Source organism: Pipistrellus kuhlii, unplaced genomic scaffold (assembly GCF_014108245.1).
Source record: "Pipistrellus kuhlii isolate mPipKuh1 unplaced genomic scaffold, mPipKuh1.p scaffold_m20_p_15, whole genome shotgun sequence".
In the NCBI taxonomy this organism is placed as follows: Eukaryota; Metazoa; Chordata; class Mammalia; order Chiroptera; family Vespertilionidae; genus Pipistrellus; species Pipistrellus kuhlii.
The window spans coordinates 45,925,405-45,951,296 of NW_023425460.1; the positions used below are offsets into that span (position 1 = coordinate 45,925,405).

General features: G+C 60.5%; 1 protein-coding gene across 2 annotated transcripts in view; it reads right to left on the reverse strand.

Annotated features, from left to right (window-relative positions):
- The window catches only part of DOCK1 (dedicator of cytokinesis 1), a 204,427-nt gene that overhangs the window by 10,273 nt on the left and 168,262 nt on the right, over positions 1–25,892 (reverse strand). For both annotated transcript variants that reach the window (XM_036439319.2, XM_036439318.2), the window contains exons 33-46: positions 24,015–24,163; positions 20,016–20,101; positions 19,666–19,822; positions 18,991–19,031; positions 17,697–17,787; positions 15,603–15,722; positions 10,235–10,324; positions 9,258–9,362; positions 7,413–7,554; positions 7,224–7,302; positions 6,045–6,129; positions 5,093–5,179; positions 3,366–3,542; positions 1,684–1,767 (exon numbers count right to left, since the gene is read on the reverse strand). In XM_036439319.2, coding sequence (XP_036295212.1) covers positions 1,684–1,767; positions 3,366–3,542; positions 5,093–5,179; positions 6,045–6,129; positions 7,224–7,302; positions 7,413–7,554; positions 9,258–9,362; positions 10,235–10,324; positions 15,603–15,722; positions 17,697–17,787; positions 18,991–19,031; positions 19,666–19,822; positions 20,016–20,101; positions 24,015–24,163 — 1,493 coding nt within the window. The remainder of the gene's footprint in view (positions 1–1,683; positions 1,768–3,365; positions 3,543–5,092; positions 5,180–6,044; positions 6,130–7,223; positions 7,303–7,412; positions 7,555–9,257; positions 9,363–10,234; positions 10,325–15,602; positions 15,723–17,696; positions 17,788–18,990; positions 19,032–19,665; positions 19,823–20,015; positions 20,102–24,014; positions 24,164–25,892) is intronic.

Sequence of the window (25,892 nt, forward strand, 5' to 3'; positions counted from 1 at the left end):
AGAGCGGGGAGCTGCGGGCACCCCTCACCAGCCTCCCCCAGCGGCTTTAGGGAGCAGGATGTGCGGGGATTCCCGGGGGAAGCTCGCTCCACCCACGCAGAGTCTCAGAAAAAAAGCCACCACAGACTGACAAAAGCAGAAGGAACACGCAGAGAGCCCCACGCTCTGCTTCCTGACTGCCTGGCTCCGCCGGGGAGAGGGACAGACGGGCTTTGGGAACGCGGCGAAGGAGAGTGTGTATTTCCGGGGCTCCTGCCGTAATGAAGCTGCTGGAAAACAGCTGCCTTCGTTTGGCTCCCCCGCAAGCTGCGTTAGAAGCCATCCTTTAATAAAGTTATTAGGGGCGATGACACCGTGCTGACACAGTTCTCTCTGGGGAACAAATTATTTTCCTCGGCAGGACTCGAAACTCTTAAAATCCAATTTGCTGTAAAAGCTTGCAGGGGGAAAAAATCAATAGGACTTTTGCAGACCAAACTGGTTTTAGTGAAGCAGCGGCCGCACAGTCTCCGGGAGGTCCGAACTGTGCACCCTCCGGTTATGGCAACGTCTACCCTGGAAGCTTCCAGACCCTTCCACGCTCTCCCTGCTTTGTAGTAACAGGAAACCACCCACAGGAGGCTTCCATTCCAGGCAATGTGGCCAAGGAGGTCTTACTTTAAAAAAAAAAAAAAAATCTATTTTTATTGATTTCACAGAAGAAGGGAGAGGAAGAGAGAGTGAGAAATGTCAGTGAGGAGAGAGAATCATGGATCGGCTGCCTCCTGCACCCCTTCTGGCCTGGGGATTGAGCCTGCAACCAGGGCATGTGGCCTGACCGGGCATCCAACTGTGACCTCCTGGTTCATAGGTCCATGCCCAGCCCCTGAGCCATGCTGGCCGGGCCCAGCCCTTCTCATCACGGAGTCTCCCAGCCAAACCGAAGCCACAGGCACGCGATTTGTGGCACTGTCACAGCCACGAGGATGGTTATTTCCAAACTCGCACACTATACAGAAACGGAAAGTAGCAAGTGCTGGTGAGGACGGGGAGCCACTGGGACCTGAGCAACATGGCGGCAGGCGAGATGCCGACAAGGCGCAGCTGCAGCGGCAAAGCCCTCGGAGGCCACGTGAGCTAGTGGGCTGACGATGGAGGAGCCACGCAGCTGAGGCTCGGAAAGGCCAGGACAGAGGGGGCCCAGAGGTGTCTCAGGATTTGCCGACTGTATCTGGGACCCCCGTCAGCCTGGGAGCCTCGCTTGGCAAGGCGGCCAGGGGTGCTGCGCCCAGCCAGGCAGAAGGAGCCCGGGCTCCCCGACACCCCCACCCCCCACCTCTGAGCTCTGACCCAGCGGCTGTGGGTCACACCAGCCAGCACCCTGCTGGCCACCCACGAGAGAAAACAGCTGGAAGAAGTGAGCTGCCCAGAATGGGCAGAGCTCCCAGGAGAACCGGCGTCCGCCCCTGTACTGCTGGCTCCCAAGGCTCCCCAGGCTCCCAGATGCTCAGATGCTGACCAGGCAGCGTCCATGGAGCACAGACCCCGCGGCAGTCACAACACCCCCCCCTCTTTTCCGGACACGCCCCTCCGAGGGAAGACGCCCGCAGAAAAGCAGAGCAGTGAGCCGCGCTGTAGCTGGGACACCCAGCCGTGAGGGCCCTCCCCCCCACCGCGCGCCCCCGGGGCTCCCCCCACGCTCACCTGCCACGCGATCAGGTCCTTGAGCTTCTCGATCTTCTCGTGCGCCTCGGGGTGCTCCTGCAGGTACCGCTCCGTGAAGAAGGCCTGGAGGGGTGGGAGCCACTCAGCACCCCCAGCACCCAGCACGCGCTCGGCACCCCCACCGTGCGCCAGGCCCGGGGACAAGCTGTGGGTCACACAGACTCACACTCATGCCACCAGGGAGCACACGCCCCTGGCTGGACCCCCACCCAACTCCTTAGGACTCTCCGAACCCCAGAACCCAGGGCACAGAGCCTGGTCAGTCCATGGAGCGAACGGGCAGCCAGGAAGGGCATTGGGTGGCACCCCAGGCCTGGGAGCCCAGCAAAGCCACAGCGGACCGAGACTCAGTCTGCTGGGTGGGGGCTCCCCAGAGGCTTACAGGCCGTCACCCCACCCTGAGCCCTGCCCAGGTCTACAGAGCGGCACCTCTTTGTCCAGGACCATTGGGGGGCCCGCTGGGCAGGGACCCTCGGCCTCCGCTTTTGCTGGTCTGGACCAGGGGTCAGCTCTGCTCTTGTATCAGAGCAGCCGCAGGCGGGCCCCGCTGCCCACTGGGCTTACAAGGACGGGGCAGCTGTGGTGCCAGCGCCGGGGCCAGACCACATGGCTGTCCGTCAACCCCGCCCACTCCCTCCTGATGCTTCCCGGGCCAGCGGGCTTTCTCCACGGGCCCAGCCCAACAGCCTCCATCTTGTGGCCTCAGTGACCGCAAGGGGCCGACCCAGGGGACCAGGCCTTGGACCGTCTCCCGCCCGCGGGGCTGCCAAGCCCCTGGCCTGGCCTAGCTCATCGCTCTGCCGCTAGGAGCCCGGGCGGGCCGTCCGGGCAGGGCTGTGGGGAGGGCCGTGGGCAGGGCTGTGGGGAGGGCCGTCGGGCAGGGCTGTGGGGAGGGCCGTCCAGGCAGGGCTGTGGGGAGGGCCGTCGGGCAGGGCTGTGGGGAGGGCCGTCGGGCAGGGCTGAGGGAGGGCCGTCGGGCAGGGCTGCGGGGAGGGCCGTCCGGGCAGGGCTATAGGGAGGGCCTTCGGCAGGGCTGAGGGAGGGCCGTCGGGCAGGGCTGCGGGGAGGGCCGTCGGGCAGGGCTGTGGGGAGGGCCGTCGGCAGGGCTGAGGGAGGGCCGTCGGCAGGGCTGAGGGAGGGCCGTCGGGCAGGGCTGTGGGGAGGGCCGTCCGGGCAGGGCTGAGGGAGGGCCGTCGGGCAGGGCTGTGGGGAGGGCCGTCGGGCAGGGCTGAGGGAGGGCCGTCGGGCAGGGCTGTGGGGAGGGCCGTCGGCAGGGCTGAGGGAGGGCCGTCGGGCAGGGCTGAGGGAGGGCCGTCGGGCAGGGCTGTGGGGAGGGCCGTCGGCAGGGCTGAGGGAGGGCCGTCGGCAGGGCTGAGGGAGGGCCGTCGGGCAGGGCTGCGGGGAGGGCCGTCGGGCAGGGCTGTGGGGAGGGCCGTCGGCAGGGCTGAGGGAGGGCCGTCGGGCAGGGCTGAGGGAGGGCCGTCGGGCAGGGCTGTGGGGAGGGCCGTCGGCAGGGCTGAGGGAGGGCCGTCGGCAGGGCTGAGGGAGGGCCGTCGGGCAGGGCTGTGGGGAGGGCCGTCGGGCAGGGCTGAGGGAGGGCCGTCGGGCAGGGCTGTGGGGTAGGCTGTCGGGCTGGGCTGCGGGGGCCGCATGCCGCCTGCCTTTTCGTAGTTTGCGAAGCCGCCCATGACGGCCGGGTCCACGATGCCGTTGAGCAGCATGGAGAGCGGGTTGATGGGCAGGCTGGGGTCCTCCAGGTGCTGCTGCACCATGCCGTCCAGCTTGTCGTTGGTCAGCTGCATGGTCTCGATGGCGTTCTCCAGGGGGCTGATCTCCACCTGCGGGGGGCGGCACACAGGCGTGGGGCCGGCTGCTTCCACGCCCCTCGCCGGCCCCTCGCCAGGGAGCAGCATCTGCGAGCGAGGACAGGCTTCCTCCCTCCGCGGTCCTTTCCAGCCTGCGGCGTTATGGGGCGTGGTCCCCGAGTCCCCGGAGGCCGGCAGCCAGGCCTTTCAGTCTCACTGTGTGGCCACACGTGTGGTCCCCATGCAATGATCCCAAAGGGACAGTGCCAGCCGCCTCCTCCTCGCCCCCCAGAGGCTGAGCAGCTTCTGGGGCTCCTGGGCAGCCCCCCGACTACGGAACCCCAAGGACACAGGCTCATGGGCAGAAGCCCATCCAGGGCTGAGCCCTGGAGAAGGAGGGGCCTTGGCCCCGCCCCATGCCACGGTGCCCACCAGGCTTGTGTGCTGCCCGGCACCCGGGCAGGCCCACAAGGGCGCTCCCAGCGCAGAAGGCGAGAGGGCCCAGGTGGGGACAGGCACGGAGCCCGGGCTCCGGATCAGGAGGGCCACCTGGGGGGGAGGGGATGGGGTGAGAGGGGTACGCTCTGGGGCAGCCCAGGGCTCAGACCAGTAAGGATGAACGGCCGGAGGGAAGCACAGCTGGGAAGAGAGGTTCCTGTGTGTTCCAAAACCGAGTCTGGGCTTTCAAGGGTGTTCACTGTGCACTCAGTGGTAGCCCACGCCCTCTGGCTAAGACCCTGCTGGGGGACAGCAGCAGGAGACACTACAGAACGGACATCTCTCACTCGGGCAGCACACGCAGGCCATCGCTGCGGCCGGGCGTCCAGGGAGCCTGTGGCTGACCGGCCCCTGAGGAAACGGCCCCACAGCTCTCCGAGGGCAAAGCAGGGCTTGGCCAATGAGATGCAAGTCTTTGTTTCTTTAAAAAGCACTGGGCGGGGGGGGGGGGGGGGGGGGGGGGCCCGCTCGGCCAGTGTGGCTTAGTGGTTGAGCATCATTCCATGCACCGATTCGATTTCCGGTCAGGGCACATGCTCAATCCCCAGCAGGGGGGGTGCAGGAGGCAGCTGATGTCTGATGCTCTCTCATCACTGATATTTCTCTCTCTCTCTTTCTCTCCCCAACTCTCTGAAATTAATAAAAGAACATTTTTTTTTTTAAGTGCCAGGGAGGAGTACCAGCTATCTTGGTTGGAAATGAGCAAGTGCTATTAATCAAGGTGTTTGTCATGCAAATGGCGATGAGCCATCAGGAAGGAGCTGGGAAAACCCTATGCAAATGGCCCCAGTCCTAAACCCTCCATTCAGCTGAGGGAAGGGGGGCTGTGCCACCCCGGGGAGGGCTGCTCCCCACCTTGTGGGAGGCAGGAAGCTCAGGCCCCTTTCCCATAAGCTCCACGGCTGTGCCCACATCTCACTAGGATGTTCAAAGACGGAGAGGCTGGGGCTCCGGGGAGCACGGGGTGGGGAAGGGGGGAGTGTGATGCTGATCTGGGGGCAGCATGTGCACTGGGCAGTGACCCCACCACACACGTGGGGAAGCATGAGCGAGGACCACGACATGCCTCGAGGGCGTGTCCTTACCATGAACACGGACTTGACTTCGAACCACCGGAGGATGCCCGGCAGCTTGTATGCGGTCGTGTAGATGGTCCTCTCGATCCACATGTTCTGCGGAGGGAACACGCCCGTGTGAGCGGGTCAGCAGCTCGGCGGCTTCTGCCCATCGGGACTTCCGGCCTCGCAAGGCCAGCCCCCAGGACGGGGTCCCCCTGGAGAGGACGCTGGGGAAAATGGGGGGGGGGGTTCCCTCGGAGCAAACGGTTTCTGGAAAGGCTGTGGGAGTGAGGCCCGGGCCGTACGGAGCCGTCACGTAAGGGACACGCAAAGGCACGTGCACGAGGACCACGGGGCTTCACTCCGGGGCCTCTCACACAGTAACAAACCCGTGCTCTCAGCTCTAGTGCTCCCACCCAGCCAGCGCGTGGGAGAAGAATCACCCGCCACTCAGACACGGTCACACACGCATGTGCTAAGAATGAACACGTGCGCATAGTTTCAGTAAAACACCACTTCGTAATCCACATGTTTTGTAACAGGCCGCCGTATATACCGGGAGGAAAGTGTTTCCAGCCAATCAACATCGCTCCTTCTCCCCCCTCCTGCGCTGTCACCTCCCCCTGGGGCGGTGCTCACGGAGCTGCTGAGTCTGGGTACCGAGACCCCGATACAGACACGGGCACTCGGAGGCACCTGTCCCAGAACCCGGGTCCGGATGGAGGCGACTCGGACACACCCCGGAGGAGGCATGTGTGTGCTGTGACCTCAGAGACACGTGCACAGCGCCATCTGTCACCTGTCACACCTCCTGGGGACCTGGGGTGTCGTGTGTGAGGCACCATCGTCTCACGGCGTTTGGGGGCGCTATGCTAGGGTGTCTGCACAGCGGGGCCTCGGAGGCCGCACTGGCCCTCTGTCTGTCTGGTGGGGCTGGCATGAGCTTTAGGGGCGTGTGTGTGCGCGCGTGTGTGTTTACCGCGAATTCATTGTCTGGGTTCTTCTCTCCCTTGCGGATTGGCCGGGAATATTCAAACCGCTGGACCTCGTTCACCCTGTAAAAGCTGCAGAGAGAGGGGTCGTTAGGCATCGAACCCCCAAAGCAGTCGATCTCCTCTCCGAGGCCAGGCCTTGCCTCCCAACAGGTCCCCCGTCCCCCACAATATCCCAACCCTGACCCGGGCGCCCTCCGAGCCTGTCTCTCCCCGCAGCTCCGACGCGGGCGGGCGCTGGGAGGTGGAGAATGAGCCGGCGCCGCCTCCTCCCGCCCCCGCCCGCAGGGAGCCAGACGCGGAGTGACAGGCGCCTGCGAAGGTGACGGGAAGGAGAGGGCCGCCGCCCGCACGCCTGTGCTCGTTCCATCACAATGGATCCGAGCAGCTTAGTCTTTCAACAACGAGCTCCTCAAGATAATGTCACTTAATCCTTTGTTATTTCGAAAATAAAGAACTGCATCTTCATTGCTGTTAAACAGGTCTTCCGTGCTTTACTAGTAGTTTCAGATCCACACGCGGCAGATCGGCCATCAGCAAGAGCGGCGAGGACGGGACCGGCGCGCCCCCCTCACCCGGGTTTCCGCAATCACGTGCGTGTTTCCACCCACGGCCGGAGCCCCGATGGGGAGGGCTGACTGCGCAGGGGGCCAGGCCGCTGTGTGGAGGGGCCCGAGCAGGGGGTCCTGGAACCCGTGCCCCCGGGTGCCGAGGGACAGGACGTTCTGTGGTTGTCGAAGCGAGAGCGAGGCTCCCGGTCCCTGGGCGCTGGTGCCCCTGAGCCGGGGGCTGTTCACGGGGCAGGTGGACCTCCTTCCCTGCACCCCACTTCCTTTTTTTTTTTTTTTTTTAATATATAATACATCTTTATTGTTCAGATTATTACACATGTTCCTCTTTTATCCGCCCCCCCCATAGATCCCCTCCACCTGATTCCCCACCCCACCCCATGCCCTTACCCCCCACCACTGTCTTCATCCACAGGTGAAAGGCTTCTGTCTGAGGGGTGCAGGAGGAGATTGGACAAAAACCTCACTTCCTTCTTGATGCTGGAAGCAATCTGCTCCCCTACGCCGAGGCCCAGCCCAGCCTTCCCCAGGAAAACGACGGGGGAGCGCTCCGCGGAGGGCCCCTCCCGCCCTCGCCGGCAGGAAGTGGGCGCTCACCTCACAATCTGCTCGGAGACCGGCCTGTGGAACCTGGGGGGCAGGTCCAGCTTGGGCTTCACCGTGAAGCACTGGATGTCTGGGGGCGCCGAGGTCAAGGATCACCGTCCCGGGAGGCAGCCCCGGGGCCCCCGCCCTCCCCCACCGGCTGGCGCTGGCCCGTGGCGGGGCGGGCGCTGTGAAGGATACACTGGCCGGGGGAGCTCCTGATCTCCTCGCTGGGCGGGGACGTGGTCTTCATCTTCTCGGCGTTGGGAAACTGCGTGAGGAGCCGCGCCTCGAAGTCTTCGCGCCGCTCGTACTCCTTCCCCCGGTAGATGAACACTTTGCCCTGCAGACGGTGGCGTGCAGTCAGGAACGGGGCGGGGGGGACAAGTTCACACAGGAGGGTCCTTCCCGTCTCCATCAAAGGGAAAGGCTCTGCCCCAGCCCGCGTGGCTCAGTGGGGGACCTATGACCCCGGAGGCCACGGTTCGATTCCCGTCAGGGCACAGGTCCGGGTTGCAGGCCCCGTCCCCAGCGGGGGGCGTGCAGGAGGCAGCCGGTCAGTGATGGTTATCATTGATATTTATCTCTCTCTCTCCCTCTCCCCTCCTCTCCAACATCAATAAAAGTGTTAAAAAAAAAGAAAAGAAGAAGGAAAAAGGCACTGACGGTGAAACTGCACGGTCTCACTCAGCAGGAGCCCAGACAAGGGCCGTGTGAATTAACCCCGTGTCCTCAGCACCATGCACGGCTGAGCTCAGGGCAGGGCTGCGGGCTCCACAGGAACAGCCAGGCTACAAACCGAGGCAGCGAGAGGGAAACCCGGAGCCAGGGCCAGTGGGTCACGTCACGGGGCCTCACGCGGGGCAGGGCTAGGAGCTATGCAGCTGCCAATGTGTGAAACACAGCTTATTCTGCTGACCGTGGGGCTGTGAGCAGGTCTGCATGACCGTGTGTGTGTGTGAGTGTGTGAGTGACTGTGTGTGAGTGTGTGTGAGTGTGTGTGTGAGTGTGTGTGTGTGTGTGTGAGTGTGTGTGTGTGTGTGTGACTGTGTGTGAGTGACTGTGTGTGTGTGTGTGTGTGTGTGTGTGTGTGTGAGTGTGTGTGTGAGTGTGTGTGTGTGTGTGTGAGTGTGTGTGTGAGTGTGTGTGTGTGTGTGAGTGTGTGTGAGTGTGTGTGTGTGAGTGTGTGTGTGTGTGTGTGAGTGTGTGTGTGTGAGTGTGTGTGAGTGTGTGTGTGTGAGTGTGTGTGTGAGTGTGTGTGTGTGTGTGAGTGTGTGTGTGTGAGTGTGTGAGTCTGTGTGTGTGTGAGTGTGTGTGAGTCTGTGTGACTGTGTGTGTGTGTGTGAGTGTGTGTGTGTGTGTGAGTGAGTGTGTGTGTGAGTGTGTGTGTGTGTGTGTGTGACTGTGTGTGTGTGTGTGAGTGACTGTGTGTGTGAGTGTGTGTGTGTGAGTGTGTGTGTCTGTGTGAGTGTGTGTGTGTGTGTGTGAGTGTGTGTGTGTGTGTGTGTGTGAGTGACTGTGTGTGAGTGACTGTGTGTGTGTGTGTGTGAGTGTGTGTGTGAGTGACTGTGTGTGTGAGTGACTGTGTGTGAGTGTGTGTGTGTGAGTGAGTGTGAGTGACCGTGTGTGTGTGTGTGTGTGTGTGTGACTGTGTGTGAGTGACTGTGTGTGTGTGTGTGTGTGTGAGTGTGTGAGTGTGTGTGTGTGTGTGTGTGAGTGACTGTGTGTGAGTGTGTGTGTGTGAGTGAGTGTGAGTGACTGTGTGTGTGTGTGTGTGAGTGTGTGTGTGAGTGTAAGTGTGTGTGTGTGAGTGTGTGTGTGTGTGAGTGTGTGAGTGTGTGTGTGAGTGTGTGTGTGTGTCTTTGTGTCTGTGTGTGTTTGTGTGTCTGTGTGTGGGTGAGGGGGGTAAATACACGCCACGGCCCCCGGGGTCACTGCCATTCACACTGGGCACGTGTCGTCCCGGTGGGGTGCCGGGCGGACACTGACCCTCGGGTGCAGCCCCGCGCCCTCCGCCTGTGAAGGGCTCGCGAGCAGCAGACTCACCCGCAGGAACGTGGGGAAGCCCTGTCCGTAGTAGCCCACGGCGAAGTAGTCCGGCTTCGGCCTGATCACCTTGACGATGTTCTCGTAGAACTGAGCTTGCTTTTTCTGGAAGGAAGGAGGAAGGGCGATTCGGGTTTGAACGGAGCGTGTGGGTCTGTTCCGGATGCCGCCGGTGGGCTTCTCCAGTGCCAGGAGGGTGGGTGAGGGGCGTGAGGCCGCCTCCGAGGCGAGCTCACCACCCCGGCTGCGGGCTGACGGCATTTCTCGCTGACCCTCTGCATTCCCAGGGGATCTGACCCAAACCCCACATTCTGCAACCGGCTGCGACTCACAGGTGTTCTCAACGACCACCTCACAGCCGTTTGTCTTTGGGCAAAACGGCTGATCTTTAGTATTTTTTAAAAATACACATATATTTTTATTTCAGAGAGGAAGGGAGAAGAGATAGAAACATCCATGATGACAGAGAATCACTGATGGACTGCCTCTTGCACACCTCACACTGGGCATGTGCCCTGACCGGGAATCCAACCCTGACCTCCTGGTTCATAGGTTGATGCTCAGCCACGGAGACACGCCAGCTGGACTGTTCTTTAGTATTTTAAATGTGGAGTTGGTCAGATACTGGGACACATTAAAGAAGAATTTTAAAGGGCCGAATTCTGCTCTAAAATAGTGGCAAACACCACAGCATCATTCGTGGGTGCCGTGGTTCCAGGAAGCAGGAGGGAGGACTGACAGCTTCGGTGGCAAGAGTAAGGCTCGTGTGGGCACGGGGTCAGCACTGTTTGCATGCAAACCCTCCGTGGAAGCCGAGAGCTTGGTCCCCGAGGGCCAGGAGCAGCCGGCAGGTAGGAGGAGGCTGTATGCCGGCCACAGGTGGGACGTGGCCGGAGGCCACAGGGAATGGGGGTGTGGAAGGGAGCGGGGAGGTCGGAGAGCCCGGCTCCCTGAAGCAGAAGGAAGGAAGGACCTACCAGCAGTTTGCTGAGCTGCTCGTAGTCGAACATCTCGTTCTCATACTGCTCGGCCAGCTCCTTGCCCAGCGTGATGGCCTCCTCCCACATCTGTGAGGAGAGGGGGCGGCAGAGAGAAACCAAACCTGAGCCGTGCGGCCCGCGCACAGAGCAGGGCCACAGTGCTCCTGGTAAAACAGGTTGGAAATCAGCCTGCTTAAATCAAAATACGGCAGGAGGAATGTCAGCAAAGACACGCAGTTCCCACAGACACGAACCTCCGGCCACGATCAGCATCCGCTGAGCGCCCTGCGGCCTCTGCCCACCGTCCTGCTGACCTGCGTGGCCAGCAGCCCCCTGCGTGGTCAGCCGCGGAGCCAGGGACGATGACAGGCTGTGACAAGCCTGATTTTGCTTCTTTCCCTGATCGCCCCGTCTCATAAACGCTCTGTCTCTGTGGTCAGCAAGACCAGGGTATGGGTCAGCGCAGTGGTCGGCAAACTCATTAGCCAACAGAGCCAAATATCCACAGCACAATGATTGAATTTTTTTTGGAGAGTCCAATTTTTTAAACTTAAAACTTCTAACGCCACTTCTTCCCAACAGATTCACCCAGGCCATGGTATTTTGTGGAAGAGCCACACACAAGGGGCCAAAGAGCCACATGTGGCTCGTGAGCCGCAGTTTGCCTATGGGGTTAGCACGAAACTCAGGTTTGCAGGAAGTCGGCTTTAAGTGCGAAGAGACAGGAGGATGTAAAGCCCGCTATCACGTGACCAGGGGGCCTTTCTGGGAAGAGCTATTTATTGAAAGGCCGACAAAGCTCTGAGGCCTGTGGGATAATTTGCTGAGACACAGAGGAGGCCCAGGCTTCCCTTAGTTTCCTTGGGAAAAACAAAAGAGAGGGGTGTGCCTGAGGAGAACACGGAAAATATTAATGCCCAGGAGTCGCCTCTTCCAGGAAGCCTGCCCTCCTCCTCCTCCTCCTTTGCTCTCCCTATTTCAAACCTTTTGGTAACGTGCCCTGTCACTCCTCAGAGGCAGCAGGCCTCAGGGGGCAGAGACACGGACCCGAGCCCGGCCCGGCTGGGCAGCATGTCCCGCACAGAACGGAAGGCTGTTGGCTTAGAATCCCCACCATCCCACATCCCGTCCTCAGACACCGATCGCCTCCTTCTCCGCCCTCCGCGGCCGCCGATGGAGCAGGGATCCTCGGGGCAGATTTCCTGCATCCGTCCGCTGGGTCCGTTCTCTGTGTCGGTCCTGCCCCTGGCCAGGCGGGTCTCCTGATGGTGCCCGTTTTGCAGATAAGGAAGTTGAGGGTTGAACGCGTCAGGCACTTGCCCAAGGACACACAGCGGGCAGACTGGCCCAGCGTGGTCTTTTCCTGCAGTTCGGCTCCGGATAATGGTTACTAGTAGTTTGAGCTGCTATCAAAACACCACCGACGGCGCCTCCTCAGCACACTTTCTTGCTCACGGTTCTGAGCTGGAATCCGAGACCAAGGTGCTGGCGACTGGGCTCTCAGCGAAGACTCTCCTCCTGCCGTGCGGACAGCTGCCCCTCGCTGGGCGGCCCATGGCCTTGAGCTCCCTGCCTTTCACCTGCATCAGCACTAAGCCTTCAGGGTCGTCCTGGTCATGACTGGTCTAGACAGAGTTACCCCCGGAGGTGTGACCTCCTGGCCCCATCACTGGCGGTTGGGGCTGCGACATGTGAATCGGGGTGGATGTGTGTGTGCAAACATTCAGCCCGCAATACGGATCACGAGTGTGAAAAGTAAGTCTACTGAGAACACGGGCCACCAAGCCCTATGCCTGGCAGACCCTGGGCACCGACCCCTCAGCCACCTGCCCGTCTTTCCCTCTCCTTAGCCGAGTGCCCCCACCCCGGGCCTGCCTTATCGCTGAGTCACCACGGGACTGAAACACGTGTCACACAGCCACGGGCTAAAGAAACCGCCTGCTGTTGTTGCTGAGAAAAAAGCTATTCTGGTCAGAGTTGCATTTAGTACTTGGAAAGACAAAATGAGAATCAGCCCAGACTTCGGGGGAGAAAGAGGCGGCCAAGTCCTTCTACGGAGGGCACACTCGCTCCTTCCCAGAATCCCCTCTGCCCACCCGGCCTCCTCCTGCGCAGGCTGTCCACGCCGCGAGCATCCTTCCCATCACTTCACCGGCGGGCGGGCCTTTCTCCGTCCTCCCGGGCCCTCCGCGTGTCCAGGAGGGGGCGCCGCCCCTTTCCGTGCTTCCCACGTCAGGGAACACGGTGCTTTCACGGCCACTCCCTCTCCGGACGCCACTTTTCTGCAAACTCACTCCCCCCCGCCCCTCCCTGCCTAACGTGTTCTTGCCTTAAAGGACGGGTGAGATGCTTTTGATACGTATCCGAGCCATTGTGTTTACAGCATGTCTTTTATAGAAACAGATTTGTATTGATTTCAGAGAGGAAGGGGAAGAGAGAGACAGAAACATCCATGATGAGAGAATCACGGATCGCCTGCCTCCTGCATGCCCCGCAACGGGGAATGGAGGCCACCATCCAGCCCTGTGCCCTGACTGGGAATCAAACCATGATCTCTGGTTCATTGCTCGATGCTCAACCACTGAGCCACACTGGCCGGGCAAAAGCATACATGTCTTGAATAAATATCTTTTCCAACGCATCCTGAGGTCTCCCGGTTGTGTTTTCTGTCAGATTTTCTATGCACCCACCCGCCCAGCACCCAGCCTCGCGGAAAGGAGGCGGCCTGGTGATTTCCATCCGCCTTCAGTAGGACAGGCTCTGCGGGGTGGGGCACTCCCACCTCCGATGTGAAAACCTTGAGGAACAGTCCGAGCCAGAGAGGACCAGGCTCAGCACGATCCCCACTGAGGTCGTCTGGACGAGGAAATCGCTTTAACGTGTGCGGCCGCGCGGCCGCCCAGCCCCCAGGGCCTGGCTCTGTGGCCCCGCAGCCTTCAGAGGACGCCCCATCTCCACGCTCAGCTCCGCGCTCGGCGTGACGTCCTTAATCCGACGGCAGCGTTCCGGACGCTGTGGGTTCACTCACCATCCGGTGCGGGAGCGGGGAGGGTGCTGACTCCGGAGCTGGTTTTCTCCGGCTTCCGTAGCACATGGCCGCCCCTGCAGAGCGGATCCTAATGGGCGCTCCGGCCACGGCCCGATGGAGGGAACAGATGCTGGAGGACGTCAGGATTTTCCCGATCGTGAGAAAACGCTGGCGCCCCCCCCCCCCCCCACACACACAGAGGACGTCGTTACATCCGTCCCTCCAGCTCCTCTCATAACCACCGCGGCTTTCCGGGTGGACCAGTTCTTAGAAAAGAAGGCCGAGCTTGTCACCAGACACAGAAACCGGCTCCCAAGCCCCTATTTTTGGTTCCCGGGATGACGCAGACGCCCCGCTTCTCGACTTGGGCACGAGGCGAAGTGCGACTCTGTCAGGGCGAGGCTATTTCAGGAGGAGCACACAGCGGGGGTGGAAATAGTCCGGCTGCCCACCGCACCTGGCTGCCAGTCAGGGCCCCTCCGAGGCTGCTGCCGGGGGCTCCGGCGGAGGGGCCCTGGCGGTGCTGAGCGCCCGCGCCCCCCCCCTCCGCCTGTTCTGGGGGCAGGTCTGTTCTGACTCCTCTCTGGCAGCCGGTCACTGTCAGAGCCGGTCACTGTCAGTCAGAGCCGGTCACTGTCAGAGCCGGTCACTGTCAGTCAGAGCCGCGCTGGGAATGAGGCTCTATTGGAAGTTACTAGGCCTCCACCCGGCACAAGCAGACAGGCGATGGGGAGCGTGTTCAGGGAGGAGGCTCGCCCGCCGTGCTGACACCGGCAGGAGGCGTCCGGGGGCCGCTGGGGCGGTGACAGCACAACAGGGAAGGGCTGGGAGCGCCTGTCAGCCCAGGAAGGAAGCACCGAAAAAGAATGAGAAGGGACAGAGACGGAAATGACGTGTCACGGAGAGGAAGAAAAAGTTAAAACACACACACACACACACACACACACACACACACATACGGGGGCTGAGCTGAGAGACAATGAAAACTCTTTACAACGGGGGCAAAGCAGAAATGAGAGAACGATTTTACGTGGAAGAAATTCGGAAAGATAACTACATAACTCAAAAGCCAGAGGAGCGTCCGACCTAAAGACAGACCATCCTCTTGGCTGCTGCTTTTGGAGCACTAGCCAGAGAAAAGAGAATTTTAAATAAATACGATACTTATTTGATTTCAGAGAGGGAGGAAGAGGGAGAGAGAGGGAGGGAGATAGAAACATCAATGATGAGCGAGAGCCATTGATTGGCGGTCTCCTGCACAACCAGGGATCAAGCCTGAAACACAGGCATGTGCCCTGACCAGGAATCGAACTTAATCCTCCCGGTTCATAGGTCAGCGCTCAACCACTGAGCCACTGGGGCCGGACATGCTAGAAAAACGTTGCTGGAAGCTGGTCCCAGCTTCCTGCCAGAACCGGGGGTGTCCCTGCAGCGACGATGCTGTCCACGGCCACGCCATGCCCACGGGCTGCCCGAAAAGCCTGCTCCAGGTCTTTGCAGGCAGGTCAGCCCGGGCCTGGAAGTCCACCTCCCTGGGGAGCTGCGGACATTTGAAACAGTGAGAGCAGCTCTGGGGGGGCCGTCTGCCCCACGCGGACAGAGTGACGGTCCCTCAGTTTCGCAGGTGACAGCCTGTGTCCATGAGCTGAGCTGTCCTTTGCCCACTCGTGGCTAATCTTCAGTTTGGGGATCCCCAGAAGCGGATGGTCTCAGGTTGAACTATGGTATCGCGCCCTTACGGAATGATGGTTTTAAAGAATTGCAATTCCCCCCCTGAAATCAAATGGAGCCAAAGTCCTGGGATCTGAACACTCCTGCTGCAGAAGGGACGCCGAACGCAGGCCCGATGGAGCCGCGGCAGCAGTTCCCTCCGAGTCTGTCCCCGACGCGGGAAGGCCCTCCCTGTGTGCCGGCCCCGCTCACACTGGGGACCCCTGCGGCCACTCTGATCGAAGACGGCTGTTTCTAACCGGTCCACAGGAGCACGGGGGGGAACAGCCAGACCCGTTCTTGCAAGAATCTGTGTTTGTCTAACCTACGGCCTCTGCAACGAAACCTTCCAACCCACAGCTTGTAACAAATGTCCGGGCCACAAACACGCAGCTCAGAGTGTGTGCAAGTGGTGCAGGCAGGGACGCATGGGCAGGCACACACAGACAGGTACATGCAGGCAGGTACACACAGGCAAGTACACGCAGGCAGGTGCATGCAGGCAGGTGCACGCAGGCAGGTACACATAGGCGGGTACACACAGGCAGGTACACACAGGCAGGTACACGCAGGCAGGTGCACACAGGGCCCCGGGACGGGGGCAGGGAGCAGAGCCCGTGGCCTCACCTTGCCCTTGTCGAAGTAGTGGATGATCTCCTGGTACAGCTGCTCCTTCAGCTGCCCCTGCGTCGTCGCTTGGTACCCGTCCCGCTGGGTGAGGTGGGCCACACACACGTCCTCCGACCACTGAGGAGAAAGCAGTGCGTGAGTCCTGCCACCGGGACGGGGCTCAGCCGTCCCCCTCGGCCCACCCTCGGGCAGAAAGCGCAGGGAGATTGGCACTTAGAGCCCTAACACGGCAGCCATGCTGTCACCAGGGACGCTTGGCTGCTGTCACCAGGCTGCTGCGCCTAACAATGAGGCAGTGCCCTGTGAAAAGGCCCCGAGAGGTGAAGACAGAAGAGCTGTGAGCCGGTCACACCTGGGATGGACTCTGAGCCTGGTCACTCCTGGATGGACTCTGAGCCCGGTCACACCTGGGTGAACTGGGATGGACTCTGAGGCTGGTCACACCTGGGTAAACTGGGATGGACTCTGAGGCTGGTCACACCTGGGTGAACTGGGATGGACTCTGAGGCTGGTCACACCTGGGTGAACTGGGATGGACTCTGAGGCTGGTCACACCTGGGTGAACTGGGATGGACTCTGAGGCTGGTCACACCTGGATGAACTGGGATGGACTCTGAGGCTGGTCACACCTGGGATGGACTCTGAGGCTGGTCACTCCTGGGATGGACTCTGAGCCCAGTCACACCTGGGTGAACTGGGATGGACTCTGAGCCCAGTCACACCTGGGTGAACTGGGATGGACTCTGAGGCTGGTCACACCTGGGTGAACTGGGATGGACTCTGAGCCCAGTCACACCTGGGTGAACTGGGATGGACTCTGAGGCTGGTCACACCTGGATGAACTGGGATGGACTCTGAGGCTGGTCACACCTGGGATGGACTCTGAGGCTGGTCACTCCTGGGATGGACTCTGAGCCCAGTCACACCTGGGTGAACTGGGATGGACTCTGAGCCCGGTCACACCTGGGTGAACTGGGATGGACTCTGAGGCTGGTCACACCTGGGTGAACTGGGATGGACTCTGAGCCCGGTCACACCTGGGTGAACTGGGATGGACTCTGAGCCCGGTCACACCTGGGTGAACTGGGATGGACTCTGAGGCTGGTCACACCTGGGTGAACTGGATGGACTCTGAGGCTGGTCACACCTGGGTGAACTGGATGGACTCTGAGGCTGGTCACACCTGGGATGGACTCTGAGCCCGGTCACACCTGGGTGAACTGGGATGGACTCTGAGCCCGGTCACACCTGGGTGAACTGGATGGACTCTGAGGCTGGTCACACCTGGGTGAACTGGGATGGACTCTGAGCCTGGTCACACCTGGGTGAACTGGGATGGACTCTGAGGCTGGTCACACCTGGATGAACTGGATGGACTCTGAGGCTGGTCACACCTGGGATGGACTCTGAACCGGTCACACCTGGGTGAACTGGGATGGACTCTGAGCCCAGTCACACCTGGGTGAACTGGGATGGACTCTGAACCGGTCACACCTGGGTGAACTGGGATGGACTCTGAGCCCGGTCACACCTGGGTGAACTGGAGTGAACTCTGAGCCCAGTCACACCTGGGTGAACTGGAGTGAACTCTGAGCCCAGTCACACCTGGATGAACTGGGATGGACTCTGAGCCCGGTCACACCTGGGTGAATGGGGCTGGTTTTCTGTTTTAGAAAGTAAGGCTCTCGCTAGAAAGATGCTCTGATGAACCTGGAGGTGGTGTGGGACCACCTCCTGACTCGGGCTGGGACGCTCTGGGGCAGGGAAGGTGTGTCTCACCCCCTGTGGCTCCTCCAGCCCCACATTCCTCCTCCCGGACGCCCTGCCCACTGCTCTGCGCCTGGTTGGTGTGAATGAGGCCCTGCGGGGTCTCTGACTGCCACCGGCCAGCCTGGAGACGGGCGTTTCCGTGTTTACGACGCCGAGGACAGCTGCTGCGACACCTTGTCACACCCACACTCACTGGGCCAACCTATCCTCACGGCACTGCCCGAATGCCTGGCTTCTGGCTGCACTGAGCCGGCGCCACGAAGGGCGTCTCACCGTGCGGGTCACCAGCCCAGGGACGGCGTGTGCCCTGACGCCCCTCACCTTCAGCAGCTTGGCGTGCAGCAGCAGCGTGTAGGCCGCCTCTGTGTAGTTGTCACACTCCTTGTGCAGGTCGCACAGCTTGTACAGGTACCTGAGCGAGAAACCGGGCACGTTCTTACGGTGTCGCCGGACAACCAGCATGAATGACAGCAGGCACTCCATTCCTCCTCCGAGACCAGTCTGCTGTGCTCCTTCACCCCGCGCACGTCCACAGCGCCGGGGGCTCCTGTGCTGCAGGGAGCACTGCCCCCCACACACACCAGAGGGTCATGGTGACCCTGAGCCCACGGGGGCCCTGCCGCACAGAAGCAAATCTGAATGGATTGGCCATTTGTGAAAAAAGGAACTTGGTGGTTGTTTTCCCAAAAGGGTATTGTTATAATCATTTGGCACTTTTTTTTTAAAGGAGAAAAAAAAAATCGTAAAAATCCGAAGTCAGAAAGCCATGGGGTGTAATAAACCCATGGTTACACACGATGCGCGGGGAGAGCGTGCTCGCAATGGGGTCCTGCTTGACGGTGTGACACTGGCCCCCACAGGGCGGCAGGCGCTGGGGAAAGCCCCGCGGGAAGTACAAAGCGCGAGGCAGCTGTGGTGTCAGAATACGAGTGGACTGACAACCTTTCACTTCACCGTTTCCGGTAAAGAGAGCCCATGGTGCGCCACCAGCACCTGCAGACGCCAGCGGCAGACCTTCCTTCCCCACACGCCCCCGCGGCTATAAAAACATCGTTTTCCCTAAAGGGAGGCCCTGACCAACTTTAAAATCATTTTCCGTGGGAACTTTCAGCTGAAACTATTCAAGAACACCCGAATGGCCAGTAACGTATTTACTTTGATAACATTCACTGCAAATTGGTTTCTTAAAATTAAATTCAAAGCAGCATCGTGGCGTGCGGGGTGGCTTCCATTTTGGACGCGTGGTGTTTACGGGTTAAAACCGGCCTCTTCCTTTGATCCTGGGGTTTCCTGGGAGACATGACGATTTGTGGTGGTGCCTTTTCTCAAAAGGTCCATGTGGGTCAATCAAGAAGTATAGACCCCGTGAAATCATCATCTATGTCTGCTCTGAGCCGGCAAGTAGGAGGACCACCCCCTTCCCACAAATCTCCGCACGGGCCTGGACGGTGCACACAGGCTCCGTACACACATACGTGCTCCCCAAGCTCAGTCTCTAGGCTGCACGACTCCCACACGATGAACCTGTGGTCTGTCAACATTTCTTGGCGTGGGCGTGACCCGTGCAATTATTAACAGACGTGTAGAGGGCGCAACACACATGGCACCTACATACCTGATATACATTTCTTCTCTTTCGATTTCTTTGTAGAAATTCTGAAAAATGGAAGCACACAACTTTAAGAGATCTGTTCTGGAAGAGGTGTGACAGGCACACAAAATGTCACGGCTCCTCGGCGTGTCCGCCCCAGCCACGTGGCCCAGCGCTCTGCCCTAAAGCCACAGTCACATGGGATGCACAACCCACGTACACACGCCTTCCCTTTTTTTTTTCGGGGGAAGGGAAGGGTTGAGAAGGGTCTAGCCTAATGATTCCAGTTCCTACACTCGGCATTCTATTCAATCCTGCACTGCACGACTGGAGCAGCTGCTCTGGGTTTTGGAATTCCCGTCGGAACCACCATGCGGGGGCCCCGAAGAGAGGGACTCTGTCTGTAATAACCGCCTTGGCCACGCTCAGAGCCGGGCCTGCGGGGGGCGGGGGGCACAGCAGCGAGGCCAGGGCACAGCGTCCCGGCAGGAGGTGCTGCCGGCAGGGCAGTCAGGGGCGGAGGGAAGGCTCTCAGCCCCAGACGTGCATTTCCTCTGCGGGAGCCGCCGTGGATACACAGGCCCGGCAGCGAGCAGCGCAGGCTGGTTCTGCCCGGGGCCTGAGGTCACTGGGGCCAGAGGTCACCGGGACCAGAGGTCACCGGGACCTAGGGAGCTGGGTGGGGAAGGGGGTCCTCACCAGCACGTTGACGGTGCAGCTCATGCGGTTCTCCTTGCTCTCATCATGCATGATGGTCCTGTAGTCCAGCAGCCGCTCCATCAGCCGCACCACCAGCCGCACGAACGTCTCGCCCGTCTTGGCCAGGTACTTGTGCTTCCGGCAGTGCTCCAGGAGGCTGCAGGCCGCCCCGTGTTCACCCGTGTTCACACATGTTCACCACACCCATGTTCAGCCCCACGGGGTGCGCCGTGCAGCGATTCCCGTGGGGATCGCTGCTGGGCCGCAGAGCTCACTGAGGGCTCCCTACCTCCTCCGTGCCCACCTCGAGGGCCCCCCTACCCCGTGCCCCGCTGCGGAGCAGCACTCACATCTTGTCGAAGAGCACTTTGTACTGCTCGTCCCCTCGGCCGCCTTCCACCTCGTGGTCCAGCTTGGTGATGATCTCGTTCTCGAACTGTAACGACAGAGCCCGTCAGCGAGCAGAGGGCGGAGTTCCCTCCTGTGACAGACGCCCACAGCACGTGCACCCGCTACGTCCGTGAGGATCAGCCTCAGACAGCCCCCACGCCTCCAGGCCGGGTTTCACTTGGCAGGCGCTGTGCCCGGCCCCGGAGATTGCTGATGGACCCCATCACCGGGGGCTCTTCCGCTTCCTTCCCGGGCCTCAGCGAATCCCCCAAATCCCCCTTGATCTTCTCCCCCGACAAGCCCCTCCCCCTTTTGATTCTGTGTAGCCTCAGCATGCAGGGCCAGGAGCAGCATAGGAACGGATTAATAGAAGGAGCGTGACCTGCTTTCATTCCCCCACAGCCTCATGATGGTGGCTTTTACCGTAAGTAACGGCCTCTCGCTAACCCACAAGCCCTCTGCTCTCTGCAGGGGCGAGTTGGCAAGGGGCAGTGCTCGCGGACTCCTGCGTGCGGGGAGCTGGCCGCTCCCAGCCGGCTGGCATTTCCGACCCCACCTCCCGAGCCAGGCCCTGCGGGAAGGCCGGAGAGCCGGTGTCCGGGAGGGCTGAAGCCTCAGGACAAATAAATCCCGGAGAAACAGCATGAGACTCAATGCCGTGACAACGCACGTGTCAACCCCACCCGTGTGGCATGAGCACCCAACGCGGAAGGCAGCGGGAGTGCAGAGAAACACGCGTGACCCTCACGCAGGCCAACACACATGAGCATTCGGACAACTCATCCCGGCTCACCGGAGGACACAGAACTGGGCCTCTTGCTACCGGACATGCGTGTTTGCTCCGCTCCCGGGTAAACCGGGCTGCCACTGTAAGGACAGCGGGGAGGGCGGCTCGCAAGGCGGGCTGCCAGTCAGATGGCAACGGTGAAGCTAACGCCTTCTAAGAAGAGCCAGGGGATGTTATGTAATCAGGGACCACAGCTGAGTCTCATTTGACAAACCTCCCGTCCACACCAGGTCGCCTGCACCAACACCTGGCAAACAACCCAGAGCCGCTCCCTTGGGTCTTGGGTGAAGGCTGGCGCTCTGGCTGGAAGTGTATGACGGGAAGGAGAGGCCTACATGCGTGTGTCAGTGGGTGCAGCCAGGCCTGCACTTGGCACACATCCGCTGGGATAGGTGCGAGCAAGCTGGGCAGGGGCCGGAAGGGAAGGTTTGCCGAATGCTTCTCCGCGCGGATGCGGCGCCCGGAGGCTGCCCGGAGCCGGGGCCGTGACCCAGGAGCGGGCTGTGCGTCCGCGGCCGGCGGACCTGAGCAGACGGCGGCGCCCCCTCTGCCCAGCGCGCTCTGCCTTCTCCTGGCCTTCAAAATGCTCCGGCGCTGCCGGGCGCGGGACCGAGGTCTCAGCCCCCGGCCCCTGGTGGCAGGGAGCGTCCAGAAGTCCAGGAATCGGAGTCCCCGCTTCTGCCCCTGCAGGCGGGACCATGCCCGTCCCGGGAGAGGGCAGGACCGCCCTGGGCCGTGTCTGTGTGGAAAACGTGGCCAGAGAGAAGCAACGGGCGTGGCTGGGCAGAGGGCAGCTGCTCGCCACCAACCTGGGGCGCGGCCTCGCGGGGTGACATCCACGTAGCATCGATTCCCCCAGCCTGTCACTCCGCTCAGACACGGGTGTTTTCCTGTGTCCTGCAGGCCTTGCTTAACCGCTCATAAACCTCATTACACACTTAATTAGTCTTTGGTGCTCCACATCCCTCCCGCTAACGCCCCCGCATCCTCCCACGTCCCCCGAGCGGGCGGCTCAGCGGCCCTGAAGCTCCCGTGAAACACTCAGGGGCCAGAGGCTCCGAGGCCCCAAACTCGAGCGGCCTGGCCAGCAGCACCCGGGCAGGGGCTTGGCCGGGCTCACTGAGTGGCAGCCCACGCCAGGAACACGCCCACAGCGAGTCCGGTTCCCTTTGGTGAAGAAGACGCTGGGAGTTGGGCCCCTGTGGGCTGGAGGGCTTTTAAGAACAGAATGTAATGTGATTAGAACTTTCAGAATCAAGGGTATGGGCTTTCACGATCTCTCCGACCGCTTCAGGTCTGAGCTTGCATGAAATAGCAGCCCAATCTTCTCCGTATTTCCCCATGAAGCATCCAAAACCACACACTCAAGTGTGACTCTGAAATGGAAATGAAGGTACAGCCGCCGACACAACCCTGACGGACGGGAGAGAAACAGGACAAATCGCCTCCCAACGCGACCACATTCACCTTCCGGAGCAGGAGGCACCGTCCCCACCGAGAGCAGAGGCTGCCGCACCCGCTCCGGCCGTTCGGTCACCGGCTCCGGGTGCCGGCGCGGGCGCAGCCAGGCGGACCCGGGAACGCGGCCCGGCGCCGGCACCGAGGTGACTGGTGTCCGGAGGCCCTTACCCTCCCGGGGAGCTCCGGGAGGCCGCACAGAGAGGGCGAGCACAGCTCCGCGGCCGGAAATCTCATTCCGTCACTAATGGCCGGAGCCCCACGGTCACTGGCGGCAAGGTGGCGGTGAGCTCGGTGTTTGCAGACGTAGCCAGGGGGTCTCTGAGAGGGGGAGGAGCATGCTGCTCGCAGGAAGCAGACCCAGAGGGTCTGAGACAGGAAGGGGTGCCCCTGAGGGGCCGGGACTCCGGGAGATGGGGTGAGGGGAGCCACGGGGTCATGGCCGGGCAGGTCCGCATGGACCGTCTGAGGGCCGCTAAGGCTCAGATGCCAAAGCTCCAGGCTGGCTGAGCCGATGCGGAAAGCTCTCAAGGAGAATCTCTCTTTGGAAAAAAAAAAAAAATCAATATTTCCCAAGTTCTAGTTTACGGGTAAACAGCTCCTCCGGGCCCAGGGGACAGGGAGCACAATTGCTGTTTTCTTTGCAAAGAGAGAGTCCGGAGAGCGTGTCCCCTGGGACAGTAGGATGTGGGGGGGGAGGGGCACGGGGCCACCGGTGAGGAGAGGGGCCTCCGGGTCACCCCGAGTGTGGGAGAGCCTGGGAGGTGCAGGGCGGCCACGGGACCGGGGCATCGGAGGCTCCAGGACACTGGGAGAGGCGGAAAGACTTGCTATGGGGACGCAGGACAGAGTGGCCACCTGCATGGGACTGAGACACCACAGGGGCCCCAGGACAGGGCAGGCAGGGTCTCCCGGAGGGCACAGCGAGAGGACACAAGCTGAGGTTCTCAGGTGCATTCTCGCCCCCTGCTGACTGGTACCCACAACGCCGGCAGGAAGAGGATGAGTCAGTCCAGTGGGAATCTGGGGGTGGGAGGGTGCCAGCCAGGGCCAGGCAGCACCCAGTCTCTGGCATGTCCTCCTCGGGATGATGGGACGCATGCACGCGTGTTGTGCTCATGGCACGTTTATCCGGAGAAGAGACTGTCTGCATGCAGCCTACGTGCCCAGCCACGGGGGGGGGAGGGGGGGGGCGAGGAAGAGGCGGCTGAGGCATTCCATGGAGGTCCCGCCAGTGTGTTAACCGTGCGCGAGTTTCTGCCTTTGGTGTATCGTCCAACAAGAAGACGGACAGAACATGGACAGTGTGGACACCATCACCATCACATTGGGACAAAGACAGAGGGTGGCTGCAGACCGTGTTATAAACATCCAATGGCCCCGGTAGGAAAAGGCCCCGCCCCTGGTCTAAAGTAACAGACGCTGGAGAGCACAGCCAGTCCGATGGAACGTTCTAGCCTGTGCCACGAGGCTGAGGAGGTCCAGACACAATGAGTCAGAAAGAGCTAAACACCGAGACCCATCCTTCCCCCAGTGAGAGGCCGGGCCAAGCCCTGCAGCAGGAAGGCCTGGGGGGGACCCACCCTCCGAGCTGGGGGAAGCTGGGTCTTTAGGTGGGCGCGCACATGCCAGAGTCACCTGCGAGTCTTTCTCACGGTTCCCACCCACACACACCCCCCCACACCCCCCCCCCCCCCCCACCCCCCCCCCTCACCATCTGGAAGCTGCGTGTGGAGTGGAACTCGCACTGCATCATGTCGAAGAAGATGGGGATGGTGGCCTTGCGCAGCTCTGTCTCGGGGATCAGCGTCATCTCCAGCATGGGGCCCACCATCTCCGGGATGAACTTGATCTTGTGCTGACCTTGAGGAAAGACATGCATTCGTCAGAAAGTGCTTTTAAAAAAGAATTCTGGAATGGGCTTCAGCGGACACAGGCCACTACGAAGTGGGTGGCAGGGGCACGGGAGTGGACACTGCGAAGTGGGTGCCAGGGCGTGGGAGTGGACGGGCACCCATCCCATCTGGGGGTGTCACGGTCGCGCCCAGCCCTGCGTCGGAGAAGGGGACGGTGTCCTGATGGCTGTGAAGGACGCCATGGACACGTCCAGGATGACGTCTGCAGCCCTGACTCCTGGCAGAGGGGACAGCCCCGTTTCACATGTAGAGGGTGTGGTCACGCAGCGAGAGGAGGGGAGCAGCTCATGGGGTCCCCGCCTCGGACCGAGCGGGGCTGGGAAACGGACACCCGCGTCTCCATTTGGGGACAATGACTACACAGTCAGGCGAGGGCGTCTGAGCAGAGCGTCTGGTCCGTCCGCTCTGCTTCTGTGTCGTACAAAGAGGAGGCTTCTACCCAGGCGGGTGGCTCAGTGGTTGAATCAGGAGGTCACGGTTCCATTCCCGGTCAGGGCACAGGTCTGGGTTGTGGACTTCATCCCCAGAAGAGGGTGAGCAGGAGGCAGCCCATCAATAATCCTCTCTCAGCACTGATGTCTCTGTCCCTCTCTCCCTTTCCCTTCCTCTCTGGTATCAGCAAAAAAAAATAATAATAATAAATTAAAAAAATATATATATATATGTATGTATATATATGTATATGTATATATTTAAAAAAGTCTACCCTCTTATCCTTAGTGTCAAAAATCTTGACTTATTTTCCTTTCCAAAATATGCTAGAAGAATACGCAAGAATTAAATGCTTGAATGAATTATTTGTGGCATTTTGTGTTATTAACACCAGCCATTTATCCAGTTAATCGACCTTAAAAATAATTTTACACGCTCAGAAAATAGAATCGATAGTCTGAAGAATTTAGTTTCGTTTATAACTCTGCTATTTGATACAGATTTCTAGAAAGAGAACCATTAAACAAATCTGGCTCTTATAAATAGCTATACTTACCATGCTACCTAATCCTCCTGTTAGTCTAACTTCATACATTTCTAACATTTGTCCGGGGTGGACACAGTCACAAAAATATAACCTCTGGTGAGGAATCCGAATAGAATAAAAATCTGATGTTCAGCTTTCCTGAATAATTAATACCATGGCTAAGGCCAGACCCCCGGGACTCTCATCACTTCCCAGACGCTGCGTGTTTCTGAGAGGCGTGTAACAGCTGCGAACCATTCTCTTAAAAATGCGATTATCCCCGTCTCTCCGGTGACACTTTTCTTGTATTTTGCCCAAAAATGTCAGAGCCAATGTTTCAGGAAACAGTTGATAGTGACAGCGAGTTGTTCATCAACCGCAACTTGAGTGCCAGGGAGCGCTCGCTGGTCACGGCGGCTCCCGCTCCCGCTCCCGCTGGAGGCGCACATGGGGACGGTGGCTGAGGGTGCCGGGCGGACAGACAGGCTCTGGCCAAGGCGCTGGCTGCACCGAGGATGACACCCCGGCCCTGAGCACGGACACTGGCTGGGTCAGCACTGAGCTCTGTGGTCAGTGCTCTCCCAGGACTTAACCTTCCGGAAGGAAGGAAGGAAGGGCCCTCAGGGTGAGCAAAGCGGGGGCTGGTTGGGGCCGGGAAGACAAAGGAAAAGCGGGGTAATTGGCGGGCATCTGTGATACTATCCACATAAAACACACA